At 43.3% G+C, this 14229-nt stretch overlaps 1 protein-coding gene across 1 annotated transcript; it reads left to right on the forward strand.

Moving 5' to 3' along the window:
* Positions 1-10390: 10390 nt before the first annotated feature.
* Positions 10391-12753, forward strand: LOC139538488 (plasma membrane ascorbate-dependent reductase CYBRD1-like). The gene is made up of 4 exons (XM_071340584.1): positions 10391-10625; positions 11390-11598; positions 11871-12025; positions 12136-12753. The coding sequence occupies exons 1-4, from the start codon at positions 10433-10435 to the stop codon at positions 12407-12409; spliced, it is 831 nt and encodes a 276-aa protein (XP_071196685.1). The 5' UTR covers positions 10391-10432; the 3' UTR covers positions 12410-12753.
* The last annotated feature ends 1476 nt before the right edge of the window (positions 12754-14229 follow it).

A 14229-nucleotide genomic window follows, 5' to 3' on the forward strand; every position in this document is an offset into this window, starting at 1 on the left:
ATGTCATTCGAAAACATAATGTTAACTTTCACTGCTATGCGGATGACACACAGCTGTACATTTCAATGAAACATGGTGAAGCCCCAAAATTGCACTCGCTAGAAGCCTGTGTTTCAGACATAAGGAAGTGGATGGCTGAAAACTTTCTACTTTTAAACTCGGACAAAACAGAGATGCTTGTTCTAGGTCCCAAGAAACAAAGAAATCTTCTGTTAAATCTGACAATTAATCTTGATGGTTGTAAAGTCGTCTCAAATAAAACTGTGAAGGACCTCGGCATTACTCTGGACCCTGATCTCTCTTTTGACGAACATATCAAGACTGTTTCAAGGACAGCTTATTTCCATCTACGTAACATTGCAAAAATCAGAAATGTTCTGTCCAAGAATGATGCAGAAAAGTTAATCCATGCTTTTGTTACTTCTAGGTTGGACTACTGCAATGCTCTACTTTCCGGCTACCCGGATAAAGCACTAAATAAACTTCAGTTAGTGCTAAATAAGGCTGCTAGAATCCTGACTAGAACCCAAAAATTTGATCATATTACTCCAGTGCTAGCTTCCCTACACTGGCTTCCTATTAAGGCAAGGGCTGATTTCAATGTTTTACTGTTAACCTACAAAGCGTTACATGGGCTTGCTCCTACCTATCTTTCTGAGTTGGTCCTGCCGTACATACCTACACGTACGCTACGGTCACAAGACGCAGGCCTCCTAATTGTCCCTAGAATTTCTAAGCAAACAGCTGGAGGCAGGGCTTTCTCCTATAGATCTCCATTTTTATGGAATGGTCTGCCTACCCATGTGAGAGACGCAGACTCGGTCTCAACCTTTAAGTCTTTACTGAAGACTCTTCATCTCTTCAGGAGGTCATATGATTGAGTGTAGTCTGGCCCAGGAGTGTGAAGGTGAACGGAAAGGCTCTGGAGCAACGAACCGCCCTTGCTGTCTCTGCCTGGCCGGTTCCCCTCTCTCCACTGGGATTCTCTGCCTCTAACCCTATTACAGGGGCTGAGTCACTGGCTTACTGGTGTTCTTTCATGCCGTCCCTAGGAGGGGTGCGTCACTTGAGTGGGTTGAGTCACTGACGTGATCTTCCTGTCTGGGTTGGCGCCCCCCCTTGGTTTGTGCCGTGGCGGAGATCTTTGTGGGCTATACTCGGCCTTGTCTCAGGATAGTAAGTTGGTGGTTGAAGATATCCCTCTAGTGGTGCGGGGCTGTGCTTTGGCAAAGTGGGTGGGGTTATATCCTTCCTGTTTGGCCCTGTCCGGGGGTATCATCAGATGGGGCCACAGTGTCTCCTGACCCCTCCTGTCTCAGCCTCCAGTATTTATGCTGCAGTAGTTTATGTGTCGGGGGGCTAGGGTCAGTTTGTTATATCTGGCGTACTTCTCCTGTCTTATCCGGTGTCCTGTGTGAATTTAAGTATGCTCTCTCTAATTCTCTCCTTCTCTCTTTCTTTCTCTCTCTCGGAGGACCTGAGCCCTAGGACCATGCGTCAGGACTACCGGGCATGATGACTCCTTCCTGTCCCCAGTCCACCTGGCCTTGCTGCTGTTCCAGTTTCAACTGTTCTGCCTGCGGCTATGGAACCCTGACCTGTCCACCGGACGTGCTACCTGTCCCAGACCTGCTGTTTTCAACTCTCTAGAGACCGCAGGAGCGGTAGAGATACTCTTAATGATCGGCTATGAAAAGCCAACTGACATTTACTCCTGAGGTGCTGACTTGCTACACCCTCGATAACTTCTGTGATTATTATTATTTGACCATGCTGATCATTTATGAACATTTGAACATCTTGACCATGTTCTGTTATAATCTCCACCCTGCACAGCCAGAAGAGGACTGGCCACCCCTCATAGCCTGGTTCCTCTCTAGGTTTCTTCCTAGGTTTTGGCCTTTCTAGGGAGTTTTTCCTAGCGACCGTGCTTCTACACCTGCATTGCTTGCTGTTTGGGGTTTTAGGCTGGGTTTCTGTACAGCACTTCGAGATATTAGCTGATGTACGAAGGGCTATATAAAATAAATTTGATTTGATTTATTTGATTTACTGTGGCTATAGATACTTTTGTACCTGCTTCCTCCAGCATCTTCACAAGGCCCTTTGCTGTTGTTCTGGGATTGATTTGCACTTTTTGCACCAAAGTACATTCATCTCTAGGAGACAGAACGCGTCTCCTATCTGAGCGGTGTGATGGCTGTGTGGTCCCATGGTGTTTATACTTGTGTACTATTGTTTGTACAGATGAACGTGGTACCTTCACGCATTTGGAAATTGCTCCCAAGGATGAACCAGACTTGTGGAGGTCTACAATTTATTTTCTGAGGTCTTGGCTGATTTCTTTTTATTTTCCCATGATGTCAAGCAAAGAGGCACTGACTTTGAAGGTAGGCCTTGAAATAAATCCATGGGTACTCCTCCAATTGACTCAAATTATGTCAATTAGCCTATCATAAGCTTCTAAAGCCATGACATAATTTTCTGGAATTTTCCAAGCTGTTTAAAGGCACTGTCAACTTAGTGTATGTAAACTTCTGACCCACTGGAATTGTGATACAGTGAATTATAATTGAAATAATCTGTCTGTAAACAATTGTTGGAAACATTACTTGTGCCATGCTTTATGATTAATGACTCATGGTGTAATCATAACAACATACAGGAACTCAAGTCCTTCTGCTCACCCGATCTAGAATTCCTTACAATCAAGTGCCGGCCATTTTACCTACCAAGAGAATTCTCGTCAGTTATAGTCACAGATGTGTACATTCCCCCTCAAGCAGACACCAAGACGGCCATCAAGGATCTTCACTGGACTATATGCAAACTGGAAACCATACATCCTGAGGCTACATTTATTGTAGCTGGGTTTTTTAACAAAGCAAATTTGAGAACAAGTCTACCTAAATTCTTTCAGCATATTGATTGCACAATGTGCATGCACAACACCCTCGACCACTGCTACTCTAACTTCCACAATGCATACAAAGTCCTCCCCCGCCCTCCCTTCGGGCAAATCGGACCACGACACCATTTTGCTCCTTCCGTCTTATAAGCAAAAACTCAGGATGTACCAGTGACGAGAACCATTCAACGCTGATCCGACCAATCGGAAGCCAAGCTTCAAGATTGTTTTGATCACGCGGACTGGAATATGTTCCGGTCAGCCTCCGAGAACAACATCGACCTATAGGCTGGCTCACTGAGCGTGATTATAAAGAAGTGCATTGAAGCTGATGTACCCACTGTGACTATTAAAACCTACCCTAACCAGAAACCGTGGATGGATGGTGGCATTTGCGCAAAACTGAAAGCGATCCACCGCATTCAACCATGGAAAGATGTCTTGGAATATGTCTGAATATAAACAGTGTAGCTATTCCCTCCGTAAGGCAAGCAAAATGCCAGTACAGGGACAAGGTGGAGTCGCAATTCAACGGCTCAGACACGAGACGTATGTGTGTAGGGTCTACAGGAAATCACAGACTACAAAAATAAATCCAGCCACGTCACGGACACCAACATCACGCTTCCAGACAAACTTAACACTTTCTTTGCCCACTTTGAGGATAATACAGTCCAACCGTTGCTGCACGCTAACAAGTACTGCGCCCAGAAGGCATCCCTAGCCGCGCCCTCAAAGCATGCACAGACCAGCTGGCTGGTGTGTTTACGGACATATTCAAATCGCTCCCTATCCCAGTCTGTTGTCCCCACATGCTTCAAGATGGCTACCATTGTTCTTGTACCCAAGAAGGCAAAGATAACTGAACTAAATGACTACCGCCCCGTAGCACTCACTTCTGTCATCATGAAGTGCTTCAAATGACTAGTCAAGGATCATATCACCTTCACCTTACCGGCCACCCTAGACCCACTTCAGTTTGCATACCGCCCCAACAGGTTCACAGACGACGCAATCGCCATCACACTGCCCTATCCCATCTGGACAAAAGGAATACCTACTGTATGTAAGAATACTGTTCATTGACTACAGCTCAGCATTCAACACCATAGTATCCTCCAAGCTCATCATCAAGCTGGAGGCCCGGGGTCTCAACCCCACCCTGTGCAATTGGGTCCTGGACTTTGACAGGCCGCCCCCAGGTGGTGAAGGTAGGAAACAACATCTCCACTTTGCTGACCCTCAACACTGGGGCCCCAAAAGGGTGCGTGCTCAGCCCCCTCCAGTACTCCTTGTTCACCCACGACTGCATGGCCATGCACGCCTCCAACTCAATCATCAAGTTTGCAGATGACACAACAGTAGTGGGCTTGATTACCAACAACGATGAGACAGCCTTCAGGGAGGAGGTGAGGGTGTTGTGTCAGGAAAACAACCTCTCCATCAACAAAATGAAGGCGCTGATCGTGGACTTCAGGAAACAGCAGAGGGAGCAGCCCCCTATCCACATCGAAGGGACAGCAGTGGAGAAGGTGGAAAGTTAAGTTCCTCGGCGTACACATCACGGACAAAATGAAATGGTCCACCCACACAGACAGTGTGGTGAAGAAGGAAGGCTGAAGAAATGTGGCTTGTCACCTAAAACCCTACCAAACTTTTACAGATGCACAATCGAGAGCATCTTGTCAGGCTATGTCACAGCCTGGTACGGCAACTGCACCGTCCTCAACCACAAGGCTCTCTAGAGGGTGTTGCGGTCTACACAACGAATCACCGGGGGCAAACTACCCGCCCTCCATGACACCTACAGCACCCGATGTCACAGGTAGGCCAAAAAGATCATCAAGGACATCATCCACCCAAGCCACTGCCTGTTCACACCACTACCATCCAGAAGGCGAGGTCAGTACATGTGCATCAAAGCTGGGACCGAGAGACCTAAAAACAGTTTCTATCTCAAGGCCATCAGACTGCTAAACAGCAATCACTAACTCAGAGAGGCTGCTGCCTACATTGAGACCCAGTCACTGGCCACTTCAATAAATGGATCAGTAGTCACTTTATACAATGTACTCTAAATAATGCCACTTTAATAATGTTTACATATCTTACATTACTCATATCACATGTATATACTGTATTTTATAACATCTATTGCACTTTGCCTATGCCGCTCATCCATATACTTACATGTACATATTCTCATTCACCCCTTTAGATGTGTGTGTATTAGATAGTTGTTGGTGAATTGTTAGATTACTCGTTAGATATTACTGCAATGTCAGAACTAGAAGCACAAGCATTTCGCTACACTCACATTAACATCTGCTTACCATGTGTATGTGACAAATAAAATTGATTTTATTTAAATAAAAAATGTGGGTTATTGAGCCAACAATGATGGGCGCTGCACTCTTAAGCAGATCTGGATCCAATTGGTTGGCCCCTGTGGATTTCTTGTTGTCTATTGCTTGCAAAGCATCCAGGACTTATTTTTCTGTAAATAACCTAAAAGAAAAGCTTTGACTATCATTTCTCTGGTCATTCAGCAAGTTTCCCCTATCAGCAACCAGCCCAGTATCATTGTGAATAGGCTTAAAAGTTATTTCAAAGCGATAAAATGGTGATTAAATGCATCAATGATGGAATTTTTTTCCATAATGAGGCCAGTGTCTGGCCTAACTGAAGTTTGCAAAGTTCCTCTTTTTGATGACACGGGGCTGAAATATTAGTATTCTCACATCTCTAACACAAAACAACTGGGCAATGGTCACTAATGGCCTGGGGCGAAGACAAGAGTATAAACATATTTTGGGATGTGCATATTGACGGGAACTGGATGTCAGGCGGTGGGTGTAGCTGGTGCATGAAGTCAGGCGCAGGAGAGTAGAGATAAGTGAACAATGCACTTTAATAAAGGCAAATGCACAAAGTAACATACCCAATGTGCGAACAAAAATAATGGTTGCCACTAAACACAGGTGAAACAGCACCCGGGAATAAACCAGCCGGAAACGTACCGACCTAACAAATAAACAATCACGCACAAAGACATGGGGGAAACAGAGGGCTAAATACACAACACATAATGAGGGAAATTAAACCAGGTGTGTGGGAAAACAAGACAACACAAATGGAAAATGAAAAATGGATCAGCGATGGCTAGACGACCGGCGACGTCGACCGCCGAACACCACCCGAACAAGGAGAGGCATCGACTTCGGCAAAAGTCGTGACAGTACCCCCCCTTGACGCCCGGCTCCAGCAGCGCGCCGACAACGGCCTCGGGGACGACCCGGAGGGCGAGGCGCAGGGTGATCCGGACGAAGACGGTGGAACTCCCGCAGCATTGAAGGGTCCAACACGTCCTCCACCGGAACCCAGCATCTCTCCTCCGGACCATACCCCTCCCAGTCCATGAGGTACTGAAGGCCCCTCGCCCAATGTCTCGAATCCAGTATGGAACGAACGTAGTACGCCGGGGCCCCCTCAATGTCCAGAGGGGGCGGAGGAACCTCCCGCACCTCAGACTCCTGGAGCGGGCCAGCCACCACTGGCCTGAGGAGAGACACATGGAACGAGGGGTTAATGCGGTAAACATGCTCAATGGGTGACATGTCTGCAGACCATGGAAGAACTGGGACATTTGTAGCTTCCAGGAACTGTGTACAGATCCTTGCGACATGGGGCTGTGCATTATCATGCTGAAACCTGAGGTGATGGCGGCGGATTAATGGCATGACAATGGGCCTCAGGATCACATCACGGTATTTCTGTGCATTCAAATTGCCATCGATAAAACGCAATTGTGTTTGTTGTCCGTAGCTTATGCCTGCCCATACCATAACCCCACCACCACCATGGGGTACTTTGTTCACAACGTTGAGTTCAGCAAACCGCTCGCCGCCACAACGCCATGCACACTGTCTGCCATCTGCCCGGTACAGTTGAAACCGGGATTCATCCGTGAAGAGCACACTTCTCCAGCGGTCCAGTGGCCATCGACGGTGAGCATTTACCCACTGAAGTCCGTTACGACGCCAAACTACAGTCAGTTCAAGACCATGGTGAGGACGACGAGCACGCAGATGAGCTTCCCCGAGATGGTTTCTGACAGTTTATGCAGAAATTCTTCGGTTGTGCAAATCCTTAGTTTCATCAGCAGTCCAGGTGGCTGATCTCAGACAGTAAAGAAGCTGGATGTGGAGGTTCTGTGCTGGCGTGGTTACATGTGGTCTGCGGTTGTGAGGCCGGTTGGACGTACTGTCAAATTCTCTAAAACGACATTGGAGGCGGATTATGGTAAAGAAATGAACATTCAATTCTCTGGCAACAGATCTGGTGGACTGTTGCCAGAGAACTGCAGTCAGCGTGCCAATTACATGCTTCCTCAAAACATGAGACATCTGTGGCATTGTGTTGTGTGACAAAACTGCACATTTTAGAATGGCCCCAGCACAAGTTGCATCTGTAGGGAATCGAACCACTCGATTTCGTCCTTACGTTATATCGGCTTTGAACACGTCACCCTCCCTAGGAGAGGGGTTGACCTCGATAATTTATTGTTTGAATGAGAGGCTGCCTGGATCTTTAATTTAAAGACCCATGCTCCTTTCGGTCTCAACGTAGACTTTGATCTGAAGCCATTCCTGTGAGTATTGTGATTTTGCTATTCATTGCAAAATGTTTGTAGGCCTATGTAGCCAAGTTGTATCTATGATCTACAGTTGAAGTCGGAAGTTTACAAACACTTAGGTTGGAGTCATTAAAACTCATTTTTTAACCACTCCACAAATTTCTTGTTAACAACTATAGTTTTGGCAAGTCGGTTAGGACATCTACTTTGTGCATGACACAAGTAATTTTTCCAACAATTGTTTACAGGCAGATTATTTCACTGTATCACAGTTCCAGTGGGTCAGACGTTTACATACACTAAGTAACCAAAAGATTCTTATATTTTATATTTGAGATTCAAATTAGCCACCTTTTACCTTGATGACAGCTTTGCACACTCTTGGCATTTTCTCAACCAGCTTCATGAGGTAGTCACCTGGAATGCATTTCAATTAACAGGTGTGCCTTGTTCCAAGTTAATTTGTGGAAATTCTTTCCTTCTTACTGTGTTTGAGCCAATCAGTTGTGTTGTGACAAGGTAGGGTTGGTATACAGAAGATAGCCCATTTTGGTAAAAGACCAAGTCCATATTATGGCAAGAACAGCCCAAATAAGCCAATAGAAACGACCGTCCATCATTACTAAGAGAGTGAAGGTCAGTCAATCTGGGAAAATTTCAATAACTTTTAAAGTTTCTTCATGTGCAGTCACAAAAAACATCAAGTGCTATGATGAAACTGGCTCTCATGAGGACCGCCACAGGAAAGGAAGACCCAGAGTTACCTCTGCTGCAGAGGGTAAATTCATTAGAGTTACCAGCCTCAGATTGCAGCCAAAATAAATGCTTCACAGAGAACAAGTAACAGACACATCTCAACATCAACTGTTCAGAGGAGGCTTTGCTGGAAAGAAACCCCTTCTAAAAGGACACCAATAATAATAAGAGACTTGCTTGGGCCAAGAAACACGACCAATAGACATTAGACCATTGGAAATCTGTCCTTTGGTCTGTTGAGTCCAAATTTGAGATTTTTGGTTCCAACCGTTGTGTCTTTGTGAGAGACGCAGAGTAGGTGAACGGATGATCTCCGCATGTGTGGTTTCCACCGCAAAGCAAGGAGGAGGTGGTGTGATGGTGTGGGGGTGCTTTGCTGGTGACACTGTCTGTGATTTATTTAGAATTCGAGGCACACTTAACCAGCATGGCTACCACAGCCTTCTGCAGCAATACGCCATCCCATCTGGTTTGCGCTTAGTGGGACTATTATTTGTTTTTCAACAGGACATGGACCCAACACACCTCCAGGCTGTGTAAGGGCTATTTGACCAAGAAGGAGAGTGATGGAGTGCTGCATCAGATGACCTGGCATCCACAATCACCTGACCTCAACCCAATTGAGATGGTTTGAGATGAGTTGGACCACAGAGTGAAGGAAAAGCAGGCAACAAATGCTCAGCATATGTGGGAACTCCTTCAAGACTGTTGGAAAGGCATTCCAGGTTAAGCTGGTTGAGAGAATGCCAAGAGTGTGCAAAGCTGTCAAGGCAAAGGGTAGCTACTTTCTAGAAACTAAAATATATTTTGATTTGTTTAACACTTTTTTGGTTAATACATGATTCCATATGTGTTTACATTTACATTTACATTTAAGTCATTTAGTTTAGATGTCTTCAATATCATTCTACAATGTAGAACATTTTTAAAATAAAGAAAACCCTTGAATGAGTAGGTGTGTCCATACTTGACTGGTACTGTATATTTTTTAAATATTTTTACATATTTATACGGCTGAGCTTATAAATATGTTGCTCATTTCAGTGGTTTCAGAGTCCCGCAATAAGAGCTGAGATGCTAATATTTGTGTAAACTCTTTACAGTTGTGTTCTGTGGGTGTCACTGAGTAGGCTGATTTCCCATTTCATAGGTGCATAATCCATAGGTTAGGCTGTACAGTGCAATATGAATGTCCAACACACAGCAGACTGACTGGAAAAGTGATTACCCACAATCAAAGTCCTGCAATAAGAGCTAAGACGCTAATATTTGTGTAAACTCTTTACAGTTGTGTTCTTTGAGTGTCACAGAATAGGCTGATATGCCATTTCATGAGTCCACAATCCATACAATAGGTTAGGCTGTACAGTGCGAATAAGTATGCCCCCAATGCAATTCTGAATTCAAATACATCCACAGTTCGATTTCAAAATATTATCTTGTCCAATTGTGGCATTATTCCACAATTTGTATCTGTTTGAATCAGTTTCAATTTGGGACTTATATTTTGAACAGCGAACATCGATTCTTCTATTGTTGCTCATGCTAATGTTGTGCACGACACATTGGTGATCTGTTTTATATCTGCTGTGTCTGTGTTACCTGGCCTCAGAGCATTTCGTATCATTCTTTACCTAAATACTTCACTCTCCATTTAGTATATGTTACATTTCGTATGGTATGTATTCATTTGTGAATGTCCTTAATCCATTTCGTATGATATGTTACGAATTACAATTCCTAGCTAAGTTGCTAATTAGCTAAAATTGTCTGATGAGATTCCAACATGCAGCCTTGGAGTTATTATACATTTGTGTTATACGCCCACCGTTCCACCCAGACCAACAATTATCCTTTTATTTTTGCCTTGTCGTATGTAAGCATACCAAACGTAACATATCATACTAATTTGAGGGTCCCGGATTGACCGATTACTATGTTACGTCTAGTCTATGAGACCAGTCTGTTCTGTCTGACCCATTTGTAACAACGAAGGTTACAAAACGTTGGTGTTACAAAACATTTGTAGATTTGTTATTGGAAAATAATGACTCATGACGCCCCCCCCCCCACTCGAAATTCCTCAAATCACTTCCTTCATTAATCTAGTGTTGGCGTTCGCGCTGTTAGAGATGGCGATGGAGAATTTCAAGCAGTTCCTGTTCGCTTTGTCCGCTGCGGTTACCGTTGGTTTTGTCTCGATAATTTTTGTTTTGAGATGGGTTTTCTACTTCAAGGAAGGTTTAGCATGGGATGGAGGACTGGCCGAATTCAATTGGCACCCGGTTTTAATCGTTACCGGGTTCATTTTTATGCAGGGAATTGGTGAGAAGTTTGTATCTGTTTATTACTCTCTCAAGTACAGAATTCAGCTAAATCTGAAGCGATTGAGTTTGGCCGACAAAGTCTTCGTTTTAACAAGTTATTTTGATCTGAAAGTTATTTCACCAAGCCGTTTGGAACCTGGAAGATTTTTCTCCCAAAATTCCGAAGTAACGTTAACTCAAAGAAAAGGGCTACATTGTATCTATTCACTGTCAGGGTACTATTATTGAAAGAAATATGCATTGTTTTCTAAACCGTTTCGGTTGTTTGCTTTATTATCATCAGTTTTGTTGTATACAAATATGTTAGAGCACGATCTATGCTAATGTTGCACTGATGCATTTCTGAGTAAAACAAGACCCTTTGATTCTTTACAAAGTTTAAGCGAATGAGTTATACTCAGATTTTCTACCAACATTCCAGACCATGTGCATTCTTCCACTTGAAGTAGGCTATTTCCTTGAGTGTAGCCTAAATGACACATTTAACTTTGATTTGTATGTGCTTGGGATTACATTAGTTAAAAAGGATTTTATTGGCCTACCCGCTTAAACTAAACAAAATGATATAATGCGATGTCCATATTTTATGTGTAGAAGTAGGCCTACCTCATAGGGATGTAAGAAACAGGATGTTACAACATCTGGTATGTATAGCAAGAATTGCTCATCTCCGAGTATTATTCACATTCAATCACTTTGGATTGAATGCATTTTCATGATTAAACATCAGTTGAATAAGTATGCTACTTTTGTCGGTTTCAGCCATTGTCGTGTATAGGTTGCCATGGACCTGGAAGTGCAGCAAGTTAATGATGAAGTTTATTCATGCTGGCTTAAACATACTGGCCTTCATTTTCGCTGCCATATCTCTGGTAGCAGTATTTGACTTCCACAACGCACAAAACATCCCCAACATGTACAGCCTGCACAGCTGGGTGGGGCTAGCAGCTGTGATACTTTATTCACTACAGGTAAGTACACCAAAATATATTGTGTAGCCTATTATAATGCTGTAGAAATGTCCTTAATGAATGCTTCGTAATGTATTATATTGTTATAAAGCTTTGTCATAAAGCATCATTCTAATAGATTTTGTTGTTACTATTTAACTACAGCTCTATGCATGGACGCTTGTGTAGGCTGTTTATGAAGTACATTTTATGGCACAGTAAGACCGGTATATTCCATTCTTCATTACAATGCTTGACACAGTTTCCTGATGTTTCCTTCTTTTACTGAGCAGCTTGTCCTGGGAGTGTGTATATACCTGATACCCATCACCCCGACATACCTGAGAGCCGCGTTTATGCCCCTGCACATCTACAGTGGCCTGTTCATCTTTACCAGTGTCATAGCCACTGCACTTATGGGCATCACAGAGAAGCTCATTTTTGGCCTGTAAGTTTTATAATATGGGAAATATGGGACATACACTAAACTTTGGTACTTAGAGACCCCATCTTATAAACATATTACAGCTATAGCTAACTCTCTTCTTTGTCTCTCAGGAAAAATCCCAGTTACAAAGACTCTCCCCCAGAGGCCACCTTTGTGAATGTGCTGGGAGTACTTATAGTTATTTTTGGAGGAATCATCCTCTGGATCGCTACTCGCCCCTCTTGGAAACGCCCCAGTGAGCAGGTCCTGCGCTCCCCGCCTACTAACGGGGGTGGGTCAGTTGGCACCAAAGTGTCTCAACAAACTGACCCGATTGACCCCAAAGGCAATGGAGATGCCAGAAGAAGGAGTGGTAAATTGGAGGACTCCGGACAGGTCAACTGAGTAACATGAAATCCAACTGCTGATTCTGTCTGTCTGTTGATGCTTTAAAAAGTTGCATTTATCTACTGGCATTCCCTCAGCAAATGTAAACCTTTGTTCCAAATAGCACCTTGAGGAATTGTTTCCAACAGTTCCAGAATGTTGATCTTTAAACAGTTTTTTTATTTGATGTAATTGAATGTAATGGACAATGATTTGATAAAGGATTTAACTAGCCTATTGAAGATTAGACAGATTATCAAATATACTGAACAAAAATATAAATTCAACAATGTCAAATTTTTTACTGAGTTACAGTTTATACAAGGAAATCAGTTAATTGAAATAAATAAATTAGGCCCTAATCTATGTATTTCATATGACTGGAAATACAGATATGCATCTGTTGGTCACAGATACCTTTTTAGTAGGGGCGGGAATCAGAAAAACAGTATCTGGTGTGACCACCATTTGCCTCATGCAGCATGAAATCTTCACATATAATTGATCAGGCTGTTGGTTGTGGCCTGTAGAATGTTGTCCCACTCCTCTTCAATGGCTGTGCGAAGTTATTGGATACTGGCGGGAACTGGAACACGCTGTCGTACACGTCGATCCAGAGCATCCTCAAACATGCTCAATGCGTGACATGTCTGGTGAGTATGCAGGCCATGGAAGAACTGGGACATTTTCAGCTTCCAGGAATTTAGTACAGATCCTTGTGATATGGGGCTGTGCATTATCATGAGGTGATGGCGGCGGATGAATGGCATGACAATGGGCCTCAAGTTCTTGTCATGTAATCTCTGTGCATTCAAATTGCCATCGATCAAATGAAAGTGTGTTCGTTGTCAGTAGCTTATGCCTGCCCATAACCCCACCGCCACCATGTGGCACTCTGTTCACAACGTTGACATCAGTAAACCACTTTCCCACATGATGCCATGAATGTGGTCGGCGGTTGTGAAGCCGGTTGGAAGTACTGCCAAATTCTCTAAAACAACATTGGAGAAGGCTTATGGTAGAGAAATTAACATTCAATTATCTGGCAACAGCTCTGGTGGACATTCCTGCAGTCAGCATGCCAATTGCACGCTCCCTCAAATCTGTGGCGTTGCATTGTGTGACAAAACTGCACATTTTAGAGTGGCCTTTTATTGTCCCCATCACAAGGTGCACCTGTGTAATGATCATGCTGTTTAATTAGCTTCTTGATATGCCACACCTGTCAGCTGGATGGATTATCTTGGCAACGGAGAAATGCTCACTAACAGGGATGTAAACTAATTTGTGCACAAAATTTGAGAGAAATTAGCTTTTTGTGCTCATGGAAAATTTCAAGGACCTTTTATTTCAGCTCATGAAATGTTGCATATATATTTTTGTTCAGTGTACATATTCCTTACATTTGTGTAACTTTAATGATGATTACATACTGTATTCTTCAGTGTTTTTAACTTACTTACAGAACAAACACATCTTTAGGTGTGAGGGGTGAATCCATTATAATCCAAATATATGTATTATTACATACAGGTCTACCTAAGGCAATATAGGCAAACACAAATTTCATCATTACTCTGTTCAATATACTATTGATTTAAATCAGTGAGGAATTCATGATTGCTGCTTAATAGTATTAAAGCATATTTTGCAAATGATTTAGTACATTATAACATTACCAGCATTTTTGTAGACATGAGGTCTATATACATTTTTGTTGCATTTTGATCACTGGCAGCTCAATTAAATAGTACTCGCAAAACAACAGTCTCAATGTCAACAGCGAAGAGGCGACTCTGAGATGTTGGCCTTCTAAGCAGAGTTCCTCTGTCCAGTGT

This window comes from Salvelinus alpinus, chromosome 14, assembly GCF_045679555.1.
Source record: "Salvelinus alpinus chromosome 14, SLU_Salpinus.1, whole genome shotgun sequence".
Classification (NCBI taxonomy): Eukaryota; Metazoa; Chordata; class Actinopteri; order Salmoniformes; family Salmonidae; genus Salvelinus; species Salvelinus alpinus.

What these genes read in the sequence shown, in the direction of transcription:
- LOC139538488 (XM_071340584.1), top strand. Translation starts at nt 10,433, where the DNA reads ATGGCGATGGAGAATTTCAAGCAGTTCCTGTTCGCTTTGTCCGCTGCG. An exon ending in CATTTTTATGCAGGGAATTG is followed by an intron (nt 10,626 to 11,389) that starts GTGAGAAGTTTG and finishes TGTCGGTTTCAG; the next exon opens with CCATTGTCGTGTATAGGTTG. An exon ending in GAGAAGCTCATTTTTGGCCT is followed by an intron (nt 12,026 to 12,135) that starts GTAAGTTTTATA and finishes TTTGTCTCTCAG; the next exon opens with GAAAAATCCCAGTTACAAAG.